We start from the raw sequence: 22,767 nt of genomic DNA on the forward strand, positions 1-22,767 counted from the left end.
TGGTCTCTTCCTTTTCTTTCTTTTTTTTTTTTTTTTCTGAAACAGGGTCTCATTCTGCCGCCCAGGCTGGAGTACAATGGCATGATCTTGGCTCACTGCAACCTCTGCCTCCCGGGTTCAAGCAATTCTCGTGCCTCAGCCTCCCGAGTAGCTGAGATTACAGGCACCTGCCTCCACGCCTGGCTAATTTTTGTATTTTTAGTAGAGATGGGGTTTCACCACGTTGGCCAGGCTGGTCTCGAACTCCTGACCTCAGGTGATCCTCCCACCTTGGCCTCCCAAAGTGCTGGCATTACAGGCATGAGCCACTGTGCCCGGTCTAGTCTCTTCCTTTTCATATAAGAACACTAAATCCATCCTAGAGGCTCTACCCTCACAACCTAATTACCTCCCAGTGACCCCACCTCCAATACCATCCCACAGGTGGGTTAGAGTTCAACATATGAATTTGGAGTGTGAGAGAAACACAAGCATTCAGTCCATAGCAGAGCCCAATTGTGTCTTTAATAGAATTCATACTAAGCTGCATTTCCAAATACATTTTCCTGTGCTTTTAACTCCATTAAAATAAAGATTCATGAACACAAAACAGTAAAATCAGTAAACCAAACTCCACTCCTGCTGGCTAAATAATATTCCTCCGTAAGAATTGGTGGTTGTTGGGACAATTTCTTGGATTTATTGCCTTTCCCGCTTGCTTCTGGCCAGCAGGATCCCCACAAGGCTTGCGGCAGCCAGCAGGCCTGCTGCCACACCTACTGTCGTGACTGCACCAGTGACCTGCAGCAGAAGAGAAGGGAGAGCACACTCAGCATCAGGGCGGGACCACGATACATACACCAGGAAACTACAGCTCAGGAAAGACTCATCTGGCCCAGTCCTCTTCATTTGAATCACAGAGGGAACAAATATTGGCTAGGAGAGGGGATGCCAAGAGGTCAGGCCACCCAGGAAAGAGGAGTGGAGATGTCTGGTGGGCACAGAATGAATGGAAGAATGAAGCCATAGGCGTGATATACACAGAGTCAAAGGAGGAAAACCAGATGCACCTGTGGGTATTAAAAGCATAATAGGTCGGGCTCAGTGGCTCACACCTGCAATCCTCACACCTTGGGAGGCTGAGATGGGCCGATTGCTTGAGCCCAGGAGTTCAAGACCAGCCTAGGCAACATGGTGAGACCCACCCCCCCCCCACCCCACATCTCTACAAAAAAATACAAAAAAAAAAAAAAATAGCTGAGTCCAGGTGGTGCACACCTGTAGTCCCAGCTACTCAGGAGGCTGAGGCAGGAAGATCACTTGAGCCCAGGAGGCAGAGGTTGCAGTGAGCCAAGATTGCACCACTGCATTCCAGCTTGGGTGACAAAGTGAGTCCCTGTCTTAAAAAATAACAATAATAATTAAAGCAAAAAGCATAGTAAACCCCCAGCAAGGACAGAGGGGCAGTGCCCCAATGTTCTAGGTCAGGGCTGGCTGACTGGGGCCCTTGAGGCAGATATGAAGTTGGGAAATCACCCCTGGGAACTCTCACTACACAGGCTTGAGGGCAGGGAGCTCGCCTGGATTGGTCTCAATGTCCCAGGTGCTGATCCCACTGCCAGGCACAGAGTCGGCACTCATAATTCATCTGCTGAACAAATGCTGGCCCATGAGGAGCATTGAGGGTGTGCTTTAATGAGTAAGATTGTCTCACTTATGTGCTGGCAGGAAATGGTTCTGCAAAAGCAGGAAGAAATTGAAAAAACCACAGAGATGTGAGGCCGACCCCCGAGGGTTGGTGTGCTCGGCACAGCATTTGGGAGCTAGCCGAGACAGTCTGCTGCGATCCTGTGGGTCTGCCCTGCCTGGGCCACTGTCTCTGAGAGACTAGCACTGGAGCGACTGGGGGAAACAACACGGGGTGGGGGGTGGGGGTGAAAACTGTGAGAATGGCTGCTTTCTAGATACCAGCACTGTGCTGGGAACTCTCCAGGCCCAGTATTTTTTTTAATCTGCCTGACAACTCTAGGAGGTAGTGATTCTAATTCCTACTTTCCAGAGGAGAAGACTGAGGATGGACAGTGTAAAGAACTCACGCAAAGGCCGGGGGGCGGTGGCTCACACCTGTAATCCCAGCATTTTGGGAGGCTGAGGTAGGCAGATCATTTGAGGTCAGGAGTTCGAGACCAGCCTGGCCAACATGGTGAGACCCACGTCTCCACTAAAAAAAATTAGCCAGGCATGGTGGTGGGTGCCTATAATCCCAGCTACCTGGGAGGCTGAGGCAGGAGAATTGCTTGAACCCAGGAGGCAGAGGTTGCAGTGAGCCAAGATCACGCCACTGCACTCCAGCCTTGGTGACAGAGTGAGACTATGTCTCAAAAAAAAAAAAGAAAAAAAAAAAAAGAACTCACGCAAAGCCACACAGCTGACAGGTGACAAGGCTCAGATCTGCCTGACTTCCCAACAGGGGCACTTAAGCCCTTCACAGACAGGGAAGCAAGTATTTAAACCAGCGACCAAACAGCAGATTTCTGTGGAGTATCAATGAATTTGAAGCATGTGAGTGACTGGGGAAAAGAAAGGGGGAAAAAGAACCATTTTATTCAAATACACTCAGAATTGTTTCCAAGTGTCAAAGATAAAGCCAGACATAACTTAAGACAGCAAAAACAGATTTGATTCAGTCTCTACTGACAGCAGGGAAAGAGCTGAGCTCCATTCCAATTTGTGCAGAGGTGACTGACATTGTAAAGGGAGATGGAGGAGTAGGGAGACAGGTGAGCGAGGGCTCAGTAGAGTCAGGGAGGTGAAATATTACAAAGGATCAGTCCCTGAATATGCGATGAGGCCAGCTGTGTCTGCTAGCTGGCAATTATCAAAGTTAGGATTCTATCCTCCCACGGATATTGGGGACAGAGGCTCTATCCTTCCTGATGATTATATTTCAAAGGACTGGCTCTCAGGTCCTTGAGGAAGGCACTTCAGAGTTGTAAGGGATATACAGTCAGCCCTCCATATCCATGGATTCCACATCCATGGATCCAATCAATTGTGGATTGAAAACATTTGGAAAAAAATTTTTTTAAAGAACAATAAAAAATAATACACATTTTTAAAATACAGTATAACTACTTACATAGCATTTACATTGCATTGAGTATTATGAGTAATTATGAGTGGCTCATGCCTGTAATCCTAGCAGTTTGGGAGGCCAAGGCAGGTGGATCACTTAAGCCCAGGAGTTTGAGACCAGTCTGGGCAATATGGTGAAACCCCATTGCTACAAAAAAGAAATACAAAAATTAGCCGGGTGTGGTGGCGTGTGCCTGTAGTCCCATCTACTCAGGAGGCTGAGGTGGGAGGATCCCCTGAGCCCAGGAAGGTTGAGGCTGCAATGAGGTGAGATCACATTTCAGTGAAGCACCTCCGCACTCCAGCCTGGGTGACAGAGTGAGATGCTGTCTCGAAAATAAAATAAGTACATGGGAGGATGTGCACAGGTTATATGCAAATATCATACCATTTTATACAAGGGACTTCAGCATCCATGGATTTTGGTGTCCTCAGGGGGTCCTGGAATCAATCCCTTCCCCACCCATGGATACCAAGAGATGACTGTATCTATGTTTCAAAGGGACAGAGGAAGGATTCATAATTATAAGTCCTTTTTAATAAACAGTCTAAGAAAGGGTCAGGGTCTTTGTCAGGTGTTGGTTAGAACAAATGGTAAATTCTCCTGGCAGCAGAGAGCTTTCTTAGGCAGGCATTTATCGGGGGGCTAGGGTCATCCTACGGACACAGCCTTATTTTGCTAGAAGCAGTGCTAGAGCTTGGTCATCTATTAGAGCAGGGGCTGGATGGCGTTGTTGTGTGCCAAGAGTCCTGCAGCTTTCACAAGTCCACTTTCTTACAGAGCAAGAGCTAGAGACAGACCGAGGAGAGTCTTTCCAGACAGACAGAGTCAGATGAGAAGGAAGGAGGGAGAGGAAGAAAGAAAGGCAAGTTATTGGGTGACCTGCAGGAGATGAAGTTCAACAAGAGAGGCTCCAGGACAAGGGACAAACCAAATAAAACTGCCTCCCCTGAGTCTTCCCCATTGGCTTGAGTTCTGACCCCTCAGAAGCATAGCAGAGGGCCAACCACTTCCTAAAATTGGGGTCTTCCAGATTGATTTTGTGGCTTCTGCACAGCCTATAGAAGAGCTTTTAGATGTATGATAAGGCAGCCCACCCCCAATCCCCTTCCGACACCCCTCCCATTCAGAGATAGGTTCTACCCTCCTCAGCTCAACAGAGGGGAGACCCTGTCAGCAGGGTTCCCACTGAGTACCAGAGCATGTCCCACCGTGCCCCAGTGCCCAGCATGGCCTGGCAGTCTCTCAGTTAATAGCGTGGTCTCCCTCCTGGGGTACTTGTTTCCAGAAGTGTGGATTTTCCTTGCCCATCTCCCCTTTTTATCACCTCTCCTTCTCCTATCATACAACAGAACAGCTAAATCCCCCCACACCCTGAATCTACGGTGCACAGGCTAAGGTGTAAACACTCCTAGTCACCAGTAAGGGAGGATTCAAGAATGCATTGCTCCTAAACAAAGAGGGCTTCAGAAAGGAATATGCAACCACGTCGAGGCTCCTGCCTCATCTGTCTGCTGCTTTAGAATGAGAATTCTAAAGTGAGATGGTTGTCATGGAACTGTGCATTAACACACTCATTTGAATTGAAAAATTGTCAGTTTTTTTCTGAACGTCAAAATAAGCCTGATTAGGCTGATTGGTTTGACAATAACACCTGGCTTGGCTATTTAAACTACACGGAAGACATTTTTCCCTAACTGAATGAGCTAAATGTGCAACTCCAAGATTGTGAAGAAAACATGTACACAAATATGTAATATGCAATATACCAAAATCCATCCTTTCCTTTACAAATTTTTTACACTTATGATTTTTTAAAGTGTTTGATGTCATCTAAGAATGTATGAGGGGATATGTGGTTTTTTAAGTTATCTTGGACTGAGTGTGGTGGCTCACACCTGTAATCCCAAGGGAGGCCGAGTCAAGGGGATTGCTTGAGCCCAGGAGTTCAAGACCAGCCTGGACAACATGGCAAAACCTCATCTCTACAGAAAAATACAAAAATTAGCCAGGCATAGTGGCACATTCCTGTAGTCCCAGCCACTCAGGAGACTGAGGTGGGAGGATTGCTTGAGCCCAGGAGGTCGAGGCTGCAGTGAGCCATGATCGAACTCCACATGATATACTGCAGTCTGGGTGACAGAGTGAGACTCTGTATCAAAAAGAAAAAAGTTTGTGAGACCCTGTATCCAAAAGTTGGCCAACTATGGCCCATGGGTCAAATCCAACCTGTGAACTATTTTTGTAAAAAATAAATAATACACTTATTGGAAGACAGTCTCGCCTGTTTATTTATATATTGTCTGTGGCTGCTTTTGTGCTGCAAAGCTACGGCAGCAGGGTAATAAGACAGAGACCACCTGGCCCATAAAATCGAAGATATTTACTATCTGGCCCTTTACAGAAAACAATTGCCCAACATGATCTGGGCTTTTCCCCTTCCTGGCTCACGCTGTTCCCTCTGCCTACACTCCTTATTGCCCCCGTTCCCTGGTAATCTCCAGCTCATTTTCTTTCAGATTAATCAAAATAATTAAATCAGGCTGGGCTCGGGTGTGACCTCTTCTACAAAGCCTTCCTTGATCGGGGCCCTTGGAGAGAACACATGTAGGTTTAACTCCCCCGCTCTTCACCATGGCTGACATGGACTAGAGACTCAATAACTAGGAGTTTAATGAATTTGGACAAGTTACTTAAGCACGGTGAGCCTCAGTTTCCCCATCTGTAAAGTGGGAATCATAAAGCCTGCCTCTAGGGCTGTGGAGGGCTGTTTCAGGCTGTGACTCCCTTCTGTGGCCACCCCCCAACCCACTGCATTGGTCTACATTGCCGACTTGCCTATCTCCCCACCCTTGTCCCCACCCCAAATGTGACACCCTCAAGGACAACAGTTTCATATCTGCTATTTTGTCTTGCTCATGTCTATTTCCATCCCACCCTGGCCCCAGCAGGGACCCAGCCTCTGGCAGCTGAGGGAGTGGCCTGGCTCCTGGGAAGGGGACGCAAGCTGAAGATGCACCTGGTCACTGCGGGAGACGCCATAGCGCAGATGGTTCACGAAGTGCTCGCAGTTGTCACTGGTCAGCGAATAAGGCAACTCCTGCCCCACCAACTCCTCTGCCCGCTTGACGATTTTGTTGGAAGGCAGTGGTGTGTATCTGTCATCATGCTTGTTATTGACCCAGTAGTTGTCTCCCCCAGCCACCACAGACAGCGGTTCCTTCTTCACTATGGCTTTGTTGGTCAGGGCAGACAGGACACTGGCCGCACCAGCTCCAGCAATTTCACCTGTGCAAACAGTGAGTTCAGTCCTGGGCAGGGCCTGGGGGGCTCAGAGCTGGAAGCCAAGCAGCCTCATTGCCCCGAGCACCATCAAGGAGGAGCAGCTGTGGAAGGACTTGTCCATCCTGCCTGGCCTCAAACTTGAAAACAGGGAAGACCCAAGCCTGGGTGACTTTGGAGAAGGTCCCTAAGCTCTGGTTTCCTCATCTCTAAAGTAAACAACCTGAGCTCTAAAGGACCATGTGAGTTCAGATATACCTGAAAGAGTCAACAGTCAAGGCAGTGTGGTACAGGGCAAAGAGAGGAGGCAGAAGAGCCCCAGGCCATAGTCCCAACTGCCTCTCACTAGCTTGTGGCTTAGAAAAAGTCACTCCAGGCCAGGTGCCTGTAATCTCAGCACTTTGGAAGGCCAAGGCAGGAGGAACACTTGAGGCCAGGAGTTGGAGACCAGCTTGCACAATATGCTAAAACTCCTGTCTCTAAAAATAAAAATTAAAAAAGTAGCTGGGCATGGCAGCACATACCTGTAATTCTAGCTACTCCAGGGGCGAGGCTGGAGGATTGCTTTAGCGCAGAAATTACAGGCTGCAGTGAGCTGTGATTGTGCCACTATGCTCCAGCCTGGGCAGCAGAGTGACACCTTGTCTCCGAAAAGGTAAAGAAAAGAAAATGTCACCCATTGCCCTGAGCCAGTGCTGTGGGAGCTCCAGTAGGTGAGGGTGGCATTTTGAAACAGTAGGAAAGGAAACAGCTGAACAAGACAGAAGCCTGTCCCAGGAATCCAGGGTCCCCAGGTCCTGGCCGTGGCTCTCTTACTGTGTGTCTTCAGAAAAAGCCCTTCTCATCTTGGGACCCTGGTTTCATCATTTTCAAATTAGAGGAACTAGGCCAGGGGATGTCCATGCCCTCCAGCTTTAAATTCTCCAACTGGCCTCTAAAGGGGACCCCAGACTCCTGGGAAGCTGAAATGAAACAGTGGCCAAGTGACAGCACCCAGACCCCTCAGGGAGGGCCTGATGGACCCAGGAGTCTACAATGGACCCTGCTAGAAGCAGCCCAGCTTAGAGAAAGCCTGTTGTAATGTCAGTTTCTGAACAGCCAGTTTATCTAATGACCAGCTTCTAAACTTACGTGTGTATTCACACTTTCCTTTACTGATTTTTATTTTCTTTTCAAAAGGACATTTAAACAAATGTCTTGGTCCCAGCTCACTCCAGCTACAGGAGCAGGAATGGGGACCAGAGAGACCCTCTGCCAAGGAGAGAAACAGAGGAGTAGCACCCAGTCTTGCCTGGACAGACTGCAGATCCTAAAAAGAAGGGGAACTGGAGGAAACAAGATTAATACAGGTATGAAAATATGTCACCAATAATTTATTCTTTTTCATGAGAAAAATACACTGTCTCCTCCATCTCCACCCCTTTGTATCCCCTAACCCAATGTCTCCCCTTCTTGGCTTCTAAGATTCTGTTTTCTGCCCCATAGTTTTCCTATCTCTGCCCCTAGTCTTCCAACATCTCACCTCCTATTTCCACCTGTCGGTCTCCCCCAGGCCCCTCTCTTTCCCCTCTTCCTCTCACTCTCCCATTCCTGCCCCTCAGTCTCTCAGTTCTGGGATGGGGTTCTTCCTTCTCCCCAATAGATAGCACCCTTTCCTGTATTGCTGGTGAGGTACTTTGGACAACAGTTTGCCACTTTCTTATTAAACTAAATATTCACTTACCGTATGACCCTACAATCCCACTCCTAGGTATATACCCAGAAGAAATAAAAATCTGTGTTCACACATACAAAAAAAAAAAAGCCTGCATGGGAATATTTATAGTGGCTCTAATGATTATTGTAAAAAACTGAAAATCACCCAAATGTCATTCAACTGGTGAATGAATAAATAAATGGTGGTACATCCATACAATGGAATACTATTTAGCAACAAAAAGGAACAAAGTGCTAACACATGCTACAACACACATCAACCTCAAATGCATTAAGTTAAAGTAACTGGACACAAAAGGCTACATTCTGTATGGTTTCACTTATATGACATTCTGGAAAAGGCAAAACTATAAGGACAGAGAAAAGACCATAGCTTGCCAGGAGCTGGAGGTGTGAGCATATATATGGGGGTTGACAACAAAGGGGCATGGGAGAATTTTAGGGGAATGAGGTGTAGTGTCCCCCAATTTTCCCCCACTTTCTTTCTTTGTCCTGACTAATACAGAATGCCTTGACACTCTGTGACCCGGCTAGCTGTGTGTTGCCCTCTGCAGGCTTGAACCCAAGCTGGAGCCTTTAACGTTCATTCCCAGGCACTGATAAAGTTGTTTAGGTTGTTGCATGAAACACTGAAAGAGCAAATGTGTTGCTAAGCACATAGAAACTAGCCCCAGCTTTGAACCAAATTCTTTAAACCCTCATGTAAACCTCATAACCCAACCACCTTGTTCCAGACATTCCTGGGAAGAACATATACTGTCTTGCTGTCCAATGAGAGGACACTTCAGCCCTCTGCATACAAGTTCCCCTAATAAATGCTTTGGACTGATCAGCCTGGCATTTAGCGCTTCTTTCTTTGGAATCCGAACTGGCCCCATCTCAGGATTTTTGGGGACAGTCCCCTGAAGAAACTCCCCTGACACCACTTTTGGGGCCACTCCAACCATGGGTTCAGCTGAACAGAGAACATTAGGCAATTATTCTGTAACTGGATTATGGTGATTATGGTGATGGTTACATAGTCATATGCATTTGTCAAAACTCATGGAATTGCATACTAAAAAGGATAAATTTTACTATTTGTAAATTATTCTTAAATCTAATTTTTTAAAAACTAAACACATGCACACAGTTAAAGAGAAAATTTCCCCAAAATGCTAGCTGTAACCATAAACAAAACTTAAGCTATCCTTATGTCAACATTGTGGACTTATGCTCTGCTTTCTTTAGCATCCCAGTAGACAGGTAAAGTCAGTATTTCTTTAATTTTACTTGGAGAAGTCAACAGCATACTTGGACAGTATTACTGAGGCTCCCATATACTTTTCACAAGTTTTACATAAAAATTTAAAACCCCTGAAGTTTCCCAGAAATGCAATATGTAGATGATTTGTTTCTGTGTTCCTCATCTAAAGAGGACTCAAAAATTTACTCAATATATCTCTTATAACAACTAGCTCATAAGGGGTATAAGATCTCTCAAGATAAGCTTCAACTTTCATAAGAGATGGTTCGTTATCTAGGTCATAATTTATCTAAAAAAGGAATATTTCTGTGCCCAGAAGGAATAAATGATATCCAAAATTATTCTTGACCTGTAATGGAAAGACAACTTAGAGGATTCCTCAGGCTTGCAGGATATTGCAAGTCCTGGAGCCCAAATTATTCTCTATTGGCCTTTCCACTCTCTTTTTTTGTGTATGCCAGAAGGCTTGTGGAGAGTATTAACAGTAGCCTGTTCAGTAGTATTGACACACTGGGAACACCCCTGATATGGTTTGGCGTGTCCCCACCCAAAATCTTATCTTGAATTGTAATCCCCATATGTTAAGGGCGGGACCAGGTAGAGGTAATAGGATCATGGGGGTGGTTTCCCTCATGCTATTCTAATGATACTAAGTGAATCTCATGAGATCTGATGGTTTGTTTTGTTTTGTTTAAGACAGAGTCTTGCTCTGTCACCCAGGCTGGAGTGCAGTGGTTCAATCTTGGCTTACTGCAACCTCTGCCTCCCAGGTTCAAGTGATTCTCATGACTCAGCCTCCCAGGTAGCTGGGACTACAGGCATGCACCACCATACTCAGCTAATTTTTTAATTTTTTTTTAGTAGAGATGGGGTTTTGCCATGTTGGCCAGGCTGGTCCTGAACTCTTGACTTCAAGTGATCCACCCACCTCGGTCTCCCAAAGTGCTGAGATTATAGGCATGAACCACTGTGCCCAGCCATCTTCACTCTATTAACTAACCAAAAATAGCACTGAGGAACTTCTTCCTTGGGAAATAAAACATGAGAAGACCTTTACTGAACTTAAATGGGCTTTACAGAATCCTTTCACACTAGGACTCCCCAACTATTCTAAGCCCTCTACATGTTTGTCTGTAAATGGAACAATCAGGCTTTTCTCACCCAAAAACATGGAGGAAAAAGTAGACCTATAGCCTATTATAGCCTGTAATTGGACCTAGTAACCAGGGCATATCCAAATTGTTTAAAGGCACATGTCAACATGACCTCACAGTTTCACCACTCAGATACAAATAAGTAAGCTTATGCAGCACTGCTAACTTAAAAGTATGTAAGTCTCTAGTCAATTACAACAGAAAACAATGTACTTCTTCATTTATATAACTTTATAAACTGAGCTGTCATTGCTGTGAGCCAAGCTTCTTGTCATTTTAGTTCAAAGTCTCTGGATTCAAGAATTGTTCTTTTGTATACGCAACAAGCCTTTTAAATTTCTCTAGCTTGATTTGATTTCATTTATACACACATCTATACATAGACATATATGTGTATATATACATATATAAGTATCAGTATTTCTACAACTCTTGAAAAGAGTTGCATATATATCTACATATATAGATGCTCTGAGTTTCACTTCCCCTGTGACTCAGCCCAAGTCTGTATGTGTACATATACATATCTTCCTATTAGTCATATTGATAATATGTGTTATGCACTGTATTCTCTCAAGGGTCTTAAATGTTTGTCAGCAGCCACTGACTCATCATGACAATCTCTATAAGAATTATATCTGGGCCGGGCGCAGTTGTTCACGCCTGTAATCCCAACACTTTGGGAGGCTGAGGTGGGTGGATCACGAGGTCAAGAGATTGAGACCATCCTGGCCAAAATGGTGAAACCCCGTCTCTACTAAAAATACAAAAAATTAGCTGGGCGTGGTGGCGGGCACCTGTAGTCCCAGCTACTCAGGAGGCTGAGGCAGGAAAATCACTTGAACCCAGGAGGCAGAGGTTGCAGTGAACCGAGATTGCACCACTGCACTCTAGCCTGGCAACAGAGCGAGACTCTGTCTCAAAAAGAAAGAAAAAAAAGAGTTAAATCTGTATATGTACATATACACATACAAACTTGGGCTGGGTCACAGGGAAAGTGAAACTCAGAGCATCTGTATATGTAGATATATATACATCTATACACATGTATATATATGTCTATATATGTAGATAGATATACATCTATGTGTGTATATATAGATGTGTATATATACATCTACTGTACAACTATTTTAATGGCTGTATAGCATTCCATTATATACAGGTATATCTATTTTACTTGACCAACCCCCTGCTGTCTTGCACTTGAGTAGTTTCCAGCATTTTGGCATTTTCTTTGACGCCATGATGCTTCAGATGGAAAGGGAGGTTGCTTTAGCCCCTGGCCAGGCCTTGCACCAGTGCTTTCCTGTACCTTCCTTCATTTCATCCCTCCATGAGGCAGGACATAGGGATTTTCATCCCTGCTTTGTAGAAGGTGCAGCTGAACTTAGTGATGTGAAGCCGCATGCTCAAGGCACACAGTCTGTAAGCAGAGGAGCCACAATTCCAAACTGGTTCTGTTGAGTTGGGAGGCCTACGTGCTCCTTCTGTTATACTATGTGCTCAGCTGTACGCTATCTGAAGGAAGCAACTGCTTCTTACTCTTGCTTGTACCTCCATAACAACAAATACATAGGAGATCCTATGGAGGGATGCTCACCAAGTACAGTGAGTTGGTTCAGACTGAATCCCACTCTATAATGGAATAAAGGTCAATAGTCTCTCCACCAATTTACTGCAAAAGAAGAATAGCAGTTGCTACATCTAGCAGGAAAAAGCACAATTCATTCAGCATTATGTATTGAGTGCCTACTCTGCTAGACCCTGAAGTGAGGACAAGCACGTAATTGTGCATCTCTTCACATTCTTGATCTTAACCCTTGTGCTTAAGAAGAGAACCCATCCTTACTTGCCGGAGCCAGATGGACCACATAGCCATCTCCCACGTAGATGGCCCAGTGTGCATAGCCAAAGCGAGAAATCTCAATCAGGTCTCCAAGTCTCGGTCTTGGTCTGGCCTGCAACAGAAAAACCAGAAACAGGCAGAGGTGAGCCATCTGCAGGAAACATTCTAGGGCCTGACCTGCAAGGAGCCCCAGCTCAGCCTGCAGATTCCCTGTGCTCATCACCTGCAGGAAACAGGAAGGAGGGAGCACTCCTCACATATGTAGGAAGCACCTTCATTTACTGGGGCTGCAGGACTGAAAAGTTGCTCTTCAGGGGACAAGGAGGAGATGAAGAGAGTATCTTTGAGGGAGATTTTCATGCATGTGCAGCACAGGAGTGTGATGGAGTGATGTGCCCAGGCTGAGTGTGAGTGCATTTTATGCACAGAGTATGTTTTTGTCATCTAGTGACTGCATGATTCCGAAGGAAGCCTAAAATGCCTCTTTAAGGGCCACCTGCCATGAGCCTGGGCCCAAGTGATTCCTACAAGTTCTAGAGCTCTGACTTGCAATGCCCAACATGTCAGAGGCAGGCGGACACTTGACCCACATTACACACCACTCCTTTGGGTGGAAACTATCATTACCCCCACTTGACAATGAGCACATGGAGTCTCAGGAACGTTAGGTAACTTGCCTAATAAGTAGAAGAGCAGGAATGAAGGGTAGGGCTGAATGTTTCCAACATTAATGCCTTTAACCATCCCAGAATGTCCTAGGCAAGCCCAGGGCAGCTGAAGTCTGAGCTCAGGCTAAAATTAAAGCAAGGGATGGCAGGGTGTGTTTGGAGTTGGTGGTAGGGCAGTGCCCCTCTGGAGGGTGCATGGGTGCGAGGAATGTTGCCCTGGCCACACCCAGAATGGGAGACAGCCCTTGCCACATAAATTCTGTTTCCGGTATGCTCTGGTGCCAGCCAGCACCCCTCCTCCCCCATCTCAGCTGAGCCAAGCCACAAAGGAGTTGAACTGCTGCCGAGGGTGGTGAGAGTGCCAGCCAACTCAAAGTCTGGTGGGGAGCTATAGTTAAAAGTAAAGCCTTTCATTTGAAGTAATTTGGATGGAATTGGAGATCATTATTCTAAGTGAAATAACTCAGGAATGGAAAATCAAACATCCTATGTTCTCACTCGTAAGTGGGAGCTAAGCTATGAGGACGCAAAGGCATAAGAATCATACAACGGACTCTGAGGACTCAGGGAAAAGGGTGGGAGTGGGTGAGGAATAAATGACTACACACTGGGGCTGGGTGTGGTGGCTCACGCCTATAATCCCAGCATTTCGGGAGGCCGAGATGGGTGGATTGCCTGAGGTCAGAAGTTCGAGACCAGCCTGGCCAACATGGTGAAACCCCCATCTCTACTAAAAATACTAAAATTAGCTGGGTATAGTGGCAGGCGCCTGTAATCCCACCCACTTGGGAGGCTGAGGCATGAGAATTGCTTGAACCCGGGAGGCAGGGGTTGCAGTGAGCAGAGATCGTGCCACTGCACTCCAGCCTGGGCGATAGAGTGAGACTCCATCACAAAAAAAAAAAAAAAAAAAAAAAAAAAGACTACGCATTGGGTACCAAGTACACTGCTGAGATGATAGGTACACCAAAATCTCAGACATCACCACTAAAAACTAATTTATGTAACCAAATACCACATGTTCCCCCCCCCCAGAACCTTGAAATTTAAAAAAAAGTAAAGCCTTTGACTAGAGGGGTCAAGAGTCAACTTGACCAAATAAGGGACAATTTGAGCATCAAAAAAAAATAATAAAAATAACTGTACACAAACTGAAACACATCAAATATGTTAAAACCCACGTGTTCATAAGGATATTTTTTTAAAACATTAGGCATCTTTGGAGGATGGAAAAGAATCACCCTATTATTCCAAAAGCTGGTAAATAAAGGAAAAGATTCAAGCATTTCCTAACTGAATTGTCCTCACGGAATGCAATTTAAAACTACAACAAACTCCAAAGCTACAAACCAATACTTGTAAAGTAGCCATATATGTATGCAAAAACAGAAAAATATTTGGAAGAATACGCACCAGGTTGTACAGAGGGGAAAGGCTGTACAGATGGGAAGGATGGTCAAAGGCGACATTAGTTTTTATGCTAATAGTTTTGGGTTTTGGCTTTTGGCTTTTTTTGAGACATGATCTCATTTTGTCACCCAGGCTGGAGTGCAGTGGCACTATCACAGCTCACTGCAGGAAGCCTCAGCCTCCCCAGCTCAAGTGATCCTCCCACCTCAGCCTCCCAAGAAGCTAGGACTATAAGCACATACCATTATCCTTGGCTAATTTTCATATTTTTTGTAGGGATGGGATCTCACTATGTTGCCCAGGCTAGAGTTTCGGTTTTTCAAACAAAGTGAATGTGTTCACATATTTCTCGTGGAATTAAATACATTCTTTCTTTTTTAAGTTGAAGCTTTAGAGTCAGACCCTCCTAAGTTCGAATTCCCTCTCTGACTTTTGGGCAGCCCCCTCTCTAATACTTACCAGTATATCATTCCTCCTATCCGTGAAGTTGGCAGTAATTATGCCTACTTCATAGGATTGCTTATTAACTACCTGGTGTGGATTAAATAAAAGTGTTTAGCATGGTGTCCGGACCCCTGAGCACTTGGGAAATGTGGCTGCTATTGGGTCTAAAGGAAGAAGGAAACTAAGAAGGAATTGGAGGGAAGGAGGGAACGTAGAGGGACTGACCCTGCCTGGAGGCGAGGGAGACAGAGCCCTTTCTGACAGCCCCCATTGCCACCCACACAGCTGGAGCCCTTTCCCTGGACCCTCCCTCCCCAGCTCATCCCACCCACTGAGGATGATGTGACAGAGGAGGTGGCCTGTGGGGTAAACCAAGGGCTGCTCTCCCTGAGCCCACCATTCCTGCCTTCAGGAGGCTTAGCAGAGCCACTGGTAGTTTGGCCAGAGGAGGGCTTGGAAAAGCATAAACGCAAACTTTGGCCACAGTAGAACCAGACCCCATGTGGCAGCTGAGGCTGGGGAGCCTCCAGGGTCATAACCCAGCACCGTGGTTCCTTCCCACAGTGTCTGAGAGAGCCAGACCCCCAGAACTCAGCATGTGCCCATGTGCCCTCCATGCCAGAGCTGTAGACCAACAAGAACACACATAATCATCACGAATAGGGTGGTTGTTCCTCAAATCAAAGCTTTAAAACCCTTTCTGGGGACTTACCAAAGCCATCCTTCCTTCAAGATGATGTCTTGTGTGTTGCTGACTCTGTGTCCAGCCTTAAATTAGCTCTGAGTTTCACTTTCCCTGTGACCCAGCCCATATACAACTATTTCAGAACATAGGCTGGGTGCGGTGGCTCACACCTGTAATCCCAGCACTTTGAGAGGCTGAGGCGGGAGGATCACGAGGTCAGGAGATCGAGACCATCCTGACTAACATGGTGAAACCCCGTCTCTCCTTAAAAATAGAAAAAATTAGCTGGGCGTGGTGGTGGGCACCTGTAGTCCCAGCTACTCTGGAGGCCGAGGCAGGAGAATGGCGTCAACCCAGTAGGCGGACCTTGCAGCGAGCAGAGATCGTGCCACTGCACTCTAGCCTGGGCGACAGGGCAAGACTCAGTCAAAAAAAAAAAAAAAAAAAAAAAAAACAGAACATAGATCAAGGTTCATGTAAAATTTTCCCTGTCTTCAAACAGGGGCAGAGCACATATCAAGTAGGCAAGGCGGCATGAAAATCAGCCAGACAGAAGAGGAATCAGAGCTCAGGATATAGATTGAGAAGGACTTAGTGGCAGTGTGGTCAGGGGCACAGCTGACAATCACCAAGTTTCAGGTGGAACAAGCAAGATCCAGTGGTTGTGGGGGCAAGGGAGGATATAGAGACAGAGACCATGGGGGAAAATTTCAAAAAGGAGAGAGGAGCCCCAGAGAGACTGAGATTCATGCCTCCAAATTGGGAATGATGGTTGCCGGGACAGGCAAACATTTCCACCAACCTCAAACCGCATGGCCCTAGAAAAATCGTATTATTGGAGGCACATTCCTCTACCCTGGAAACAGAGTGAGCCTGCTTGGACAGCAGTATAGAAACCACTCCCCTTTCTGCCTCTCACCCACAGTTCAGAAACACTCATTCCACACCAAATGGAAACCAAAACCCAGTACTGGGTGTGTAGAGGTTGCTTCTTTGAGGCACCTGCATGCTTATCTCACCCAAGCTCCAAATAAGTATCTCTTCTGTCATCTACATATAGTTGTCCAGTCCTGAGCAAACTGGACAGGAAGGGGTGGGTGGGGCTGGGGGGAGCTGAGCATCCTCACTGTGGGGCATGGGGGCAAGGACCAATAACTTACCCTCTTCAGGCTATAAACAAACAAACAAACAAAGAGCTTTAGTGTGGGGATGCAGATGGACTGGAGCCAGAACTGGAAAACTCTTTGGGAGCCACAGCAGTTCTGCATGACCAGCTACTCCCTCAGCTCACGTGGTCACGTGGTCTTGCTCCCATGGAGACGGCCTCTCTCAGCACCTCCACTCTATTCTCCTCTGGGTTGCAGTGGGACAATCTTCAAAGTATTCCTTCTGGAGGGAGACAGTAGGGTTGGCTTGGCTAATTATCTCCTGCCCCATTGTCCAGAGCCCTCTGGGCCGGTCCCACTCAGGCTTGCTGATCATCTTTTTAGGGGCTGACCTCCAGTCCAGCAATCTCAGTTCGTCCTATGCCTGCCCTCCCCTTGCAACCACATCACACCCCTGTTTCCTAGGGCAGGAGGACTTCCACGTGCTGTCTGCTGAAAGGATCTCAGGTGGGTTGGCACAATGACCAACCAGACCATGCAGGGCGGAGTTGGGGAGGAACATCACTGTACTCATGCTGGGGCTTGTGGCTTTTCACCGAATCCAAGCTGTTCAGAGTGTCAGGAAATTATGTCCAGGAGCTATAGGAAAGGAGAGTCTGCAAATCAAGGGCCGGTGGACTGAGAATTCTGCTGTCTCCCTACTGTTCATGCTGAGCAGGAAAGGTGACAAAGTTCTACTGACAGAGAACAGGGTAGGGCAGGCCACACCCAGCCTGCTGGTAAGCTCTAGGCCTACAGCCTGGAATACTTACATTTTTGTTCACATGCACGCTCTCTATGTTTGTTTAATTGTGTAAAAGGCTATAAAAGGAAAGATAAGCCTCCATTCTCCCCACCTGCAGCCTCCAGCCTCCAGCAACCCAGCTCCCCTTTCTAGAGGCAATGTTATCTTTCTATGTATATGCCAGGAATATCTTGGGCTACATGTAATTTTAATGGGCTTTGGCCAGGCACAGTGGCTGATGCCTGTAATCCCAGCACTTTTGGAGGCCAAGGTGGGTGAATCACTTGGGTCAGAAGTTCGAGACCAGCCTAGCCAACATGGCAAAACCCCGTCTCTACTAAAAATACAAAAATTAGCTGGGCTTGGTGGCGCACGCCTGTAGTCCAGCTGCTCGGGAAGCTGAGGCAGGAGAATCTATTGAACCTGGGATGCAGAGGTTGCAGTGAGCCAAGATCACGCCACTGCCCTCCAGCCTGGGTTACAGAGCGAGACTATGTCTCAGAAATAAATAAATAAATAAAGGATATTATTAAATCTTATATCCATATAGAAGAATAATTGCAACATAAGTATAAAACACTAGAAATAATAACAAAACAGGTACCAATAAACCTAGTTGAAGAAATAGAAAATAACCAGTTTCTTAAATAAGCCCTGTGTCCCACAAAAACCTGTCCACAGATGTTCATAGCAGCCGTGGTGGTTAATTTGATGTGTCAATCCGACAGGGCCATGGGGTGCCCAGATGCTGTGTGATGTCTGGGCATGTCTGTTGAGGTGCTTCCAGATGAGATCAGCATTTGAATTGGTGGAATGGGTAAAGCAGATGACCCTCCCTTATGTGAGTGGGGAGCATCAATCTGTTGAGGGCTTGATTAGAACAAAGCTAGAGGAATGAGAAATTCGTCCCCTTTTTGTCTGCCTCACTGCTTGTGTTGAGACAGCTCACCTCATCTTCTGCCCTCATACTGGGATTTACTCTATCGGCTCCCTGGATTCCCAGGTCTTTTGACGCAGACGGAATGATACCACTGCCTTTCCTGAGTCTCCAGGGTCTCTAGCCTGCAAACAGCAGATGGTGGGACTTCTCAGCCTCTGTGATTGCTGCAGCAGCTAATTTTTTGTAAGAAATCTTGATGGGGCCGGGCATGGTGGCTCACGCCTGTAATCCCAGCACTTTGGGAGGCCGAGGCGGGCGGATCACGAGGTCAGGAGATTGAGACCATCCTGGCTAACTCGGTGAAACCCCGTCTCTACTAAAAAATACAAAAAAAAAAAAAAAAAAATTAGCTGGGCATGGTGGTGGGCACCTGTAGTCCCACCTACTCCGGAGGCTGAGGCAGGAGAACGGCATGAACCCGGGAGGCGGGGCTTGAAGTGAGCCAAGTTGGCGCCACTGCACTCCAGCAGGGGCGACAGAGCGAGACTCCATCTCAAAAAAAAAAAAAAAAAAAGAAATCTTGATGGATAGATAACCTCCCATTGGTCCTGTTTCTCTGAAGAACCCTGACTAATACTCAGCATTATTCATAATTGCCAAAAGGTGACACCCAAATGTTCATCAACTGACGAATAAATAACAAAATGTGGTATATTCGTATGATGTAATATTATTCAGCCATAAAAAGGAAGTACTGATACATGCTAAAATATAGAGGAAGCTTGAAAACATGATAAGTGAAAGAAGCTGGTCACAAAAGCCATATAGTATATGATTCCATTTATTTGAACTGTCAAGAATGGGAAAACACACAGAGACATAAAGCAAATTCATGATTGTAATGATTATTTAGGGATGGAAGGGCTAGGGGATTCAGGTTGTGTTTCTTTTTAGGTGATGAGAAGGTTTTAAAGTTGATTGTGGTAATAGTTTCATAACTGTGAACATGCTAAAGGGCATCGAATTATATACTTTAGTAAGTGAACTATATGGTACTGAGGCAGGATAGATAGTCAAGGAGATGACCACGTCCTTGGGACATGGCAACCACACTGTCAACAGCACGATGAGCCCTGTAACCATGTTCATTGGGACATAGCAACCGCACCAACAACACAACAAACCTCAGCACTCACATTGTAATCAAGCTCATCCAAGCAGAACTACCTTCACTGGGGACTTTCCCCTGTAGAGAGCATGTGCATTTTCACTTTGCTTGTCCTCAGAATGACCCTTTGCTCATTATAATAGTAAAAAACACACCCCTGGGTCGAGATTTAAGACGGCAATGAGACATGCAATGTATGAACAAGCATGTACAGCAACTGCTCATGTGCACCCAGAGGACCACCCAGAACATGCTTACTAGGAACACACCTCTTCCCACCCACTATGAATAATCATGTAAGACTCTCATAAAGGGAGTTCCCTTAGAGCCAGTCTTTGCTGACTCACTCTTGATCAGCCCACTCTGACTTATCTTTCAGAGTGTACCTTTCAGAGTGTATCTTTCAGAGTTTTATCTTTGCACTAAATTACTTTCAGCTGTTTCTTTTTACACTCAGCTTTCAGAGTGTTCTTTCTCTTTTGCAATACATTGCTTTCTGTTGTTCCTCTATGGTTGTGTCTCTTGTTAAAATTATTTTAACCAAGAAGACAAGAACAGAGGTCTCACAATCACCGTCAACAGTATGTAAATTATACCTCAGTGAAGCTATTACCAAAAAAATTAACCCTGTGTTCCTCTTCCTCCTAATGCAGTTGTAGCCACTCTCCTGAATTTTGTCTCTATTGTCCTATTGATTTTTAAATTTTTTTACAAACACATCCCTTAATAATATATAAATGTAATCCTTAACAATATACATTTAGTTTATAATTTTTAAAGTTTGTAAAAGTAGAATCAAACATCAAGCATTCCATAACAATATTTTTGGTTCAATATTAGGTTTCATACCCATGTTGATTGGCCATAGCTATTCATTTATTTGCATGGTACTCCCATGTGGCAAATGGGAATGTGCCACAGTTTACTTATCCTGACTCCTGTCAACAATCACTGGAGGTTGTATATAGTCCATTCTCACACTGCTATGAAGAAATACCCAAGACTGGGTAATTTATAAAGGAAAGAGGTTTAATTGACCCACAGTTCCACATTGCTGGGGGGCCTCAGGAAACTTACAGTCATGACAGAAGGCAAAGGAGAAGCAGGCACCTTCTCCACAGGGCAGCAGGATGGAGTGAGTGCAAGCAGGGGAAATGCCAGATTCTTATAAAACCACCAGATTGGCCGGGTGCGGTGGCTCACGCCTGTAATCCCAGCACTTTGGGAGGCCGAGGCAGGCGGATCACGAGGTCAAGAGATCAAGACCATCCTGACCCACATAGTGAAACCCCATCTCTACTAAAAATACAAAAATTAGCTGGGTTTGGTGGTGCAAGCCTGTAGTCCCAGCTACTCAGGAGGCTGAGTCATCAGAATCGCTTGAACCCGGGAGGCAGAGGTTGCAGTGAGCCAAGATCGCACCACTGCACTCTAGCCTGGTGACAGGGCAAGACTCCATCTCAAAAACAAATAAATAAATAAATAAAAATAAGATCTCACAAGATTCATGTACCATCATTAGAACAGCATGGGTGAACCACCCCCATGATCCCATTACCTCCACCTGGTCCCGCCTTTGACACGTGGGAATTACAATTCAAGATGAGATTTTGGGTGGGGACACCGCCAAACCATATTAGGGTTGTTCCCAGTGTGTCACCATTACTGAACAGGTTACTTACTGTTAATACTCTCCATGGTATGTTTTGATAAACAGATGTTCTTATCTAATGTAATGAAATTTATCTCTTTGTACCTTACTTTTTGTCTTTATTTTTTGTGCTTATGAACTACAGTAAGGTCATAAAGATGTTCTCCTGTATTTGCTTCTAAAAATTGACATTTGGCCAGGCACGGTGGCTCACACCTGTAATCCCAGCACTTTGGGAGGCCGAGGTGGGTGGATCACCTGAGGTCAGGAGTTCAAGACCAGCCTGGCCAACATGGTGAAACCCATCTCTACTAAAAATACAAAAATTAGCCAGGCGTGGTGGTGCACGCCTGTAATCCCAGCTACTCAGGAGGCTGAGACACAAGAATTGCTTGAACCCAGGGGGCAGAGGTTTCAGTGAGCCAAGATCATGCCACTGCACTTCAGCCTGGGCAACAGAGCGAGACTCTGTCTCAAAAATAAAATAAAAATAAAAATTGACATTTGTCCTTCACATGTAAGTCTAAAATTCTCCCCAAACTGACTTTTTCTGTGCAGTGCAAAGTCTATGTGGTTATATGTGAATACCACTTACTAGTTAGGGATCAACAAACTATAGCCTACAGGCAAATGCAGCCCTTCATCTGTTTTTGTTTTGTTTATAATAGACACTGGGTGTCACTATGTTGCCCAGTTCAAATAATCCTCCTGCCTCAGCCTCCCAAAGTGCTGGGATTATAGGTGTGAACCACCATGCCTGGTCTCCTTCACCCGTTTTTGTACAGCCCAGTAGCTAATAATGGTTTCTGCATTTCAAATGGCTGAGAAAAACAAAAAGAAAGCTAATAACTCATGACCCATGAAAATTATATGAAATTTAAATCTCAATGCACATAAAGTTTTATTAGAACATATCCATGATCATTTGTTCACGTACAGTATTGTCTATAGCTGCTCTTACAATACCACAGCAGAGGTGACTAACTACAACAGACACTGTGAACACCACATAAGGCTGTCTAGCCCTTACCAAAAAAGTTTGCCAATCCCTCAATAGTTCATCCTTTCCCCCCATGATCTGCAGTACTGTCTCTGTTGTAAATTAGAGTTTCATTTATTTGTGGGTCTGTTTTGGAAATTTGGCTCAATCCATTGGCCAATTTAACTATCTCTACACCAAAAATACACTATCTTGATCACAATAATAATTTATAATAAGCCTTAATAATAACACAAGTCTCCCTGCCTGATGTTCCTTCTTTGTTAATGAAGTAGCTAACCCTGCCTCTTTACTTTTCCAAATACATTTCAGAATCTGGCTTCCAATTCCAGGAAAGACCTTGTTGGGATTTGGTTTGGAATCACATTGAATCCATAGGTGAGTTTTGAAAGAAACTGACATACTTATGCCATTGAGGCTTCCTATCCATTAATGATATATCTCTCTCCATTTATGAGGTCTTCTTTAATGTCCTTCAATATTTTCTCCATAGAGGTCTCACTCATTTGTTACCATAATCCTTGGTAAAACTCACCTACACGACCATCCAGGCACACCATTTCTTTGTAGAAAAAGTGTTAACTACTGATTTATCCTTTAATGAGCAAA

At 45.4% G+C, this 22,767-nt stretch overlaps 1 protein-coding gene across 2 annotated transcripts; it reads right to left on the reverse strand.

The window, feature by feature from the left end:
* Window positions 1-484: 484 nt before the first annotated feature.
* Window positions 485-17,980, reverse strand: PLAAT2 (phospholipase A and acyltransferase 2). Of its 2 annotated transcripts, none has more exons than XM_016921108.4 (4): window positions 16,730-17,980; window positions 12,366-12,474; window positions 6,135-6,403; window positions 485-780 (listed from the first exon to the last, which is right to left on the reverse strand). In XM_016921108.4, the coding sequence occupies exons 1-4, from the start codon at window positions 16,835-16,837 to the stop codon at window positions 679-681; spliced, it is 588 nt and encodes a 195-aa protein (XP_016776597.4). In that variant the 5' UTR covers window positions 16,838-17,980; the 3' UTR covers window positions 485-678. The 2 variants fall into 2 exon arrangements, with proteins under 2 accessions (XP_016776597.4, XP_063639060.1); XM_063782990.1 differs by lacking the exon at window positions 16,730-17,980 and adding an exon at window positions 15,597-16,640.
* Between the last annotated feature and the right edge of the window lie 4,787 nt (window positions 17,981-22,767).

Source organism: Pan troglodytes, chromosome 9, assembly GCF_028858775.2.
Source record: "Pan troglodytes isolate AG18354 chromosome 9, NHGRI_mPanTro3-v2.0_pri, whole genome shotgun sequence".
NCBI lineage: Eukaryota > Metazoa > Chordata > Mammalia > Primates > Hominidae > Pan > Pan troglodytes.

What these genes read in the sequence shown, in the direction of transcription:
- PLAAT2 (XM_016921108.4), bottom strand. Translation starts at nt 16,837, where the DNA reads ATGCAGAACTGCTGTGGCTCCCAAAGAGTTTTCCAGTTCTGGCTCCAG. An exon ending in GGTCCATCTGGCTCCGGCAA is followed by an intron (nt 6,404 to 12,365) that starts GTAAGGATGGGT and finishes CTGTTTGCACAG; the next exon opens with GTGAAATTGCTGGAGCTGGT. An exon ending in GCGTCTCCCGCAGTGACCAG is followed by an intron (nt 781 to 6,134) that starts GTGCATCTTCAG and finishes CTTCTGCTGCAG; the next exon opens with GTCACTGGTGCAGTCACGAC.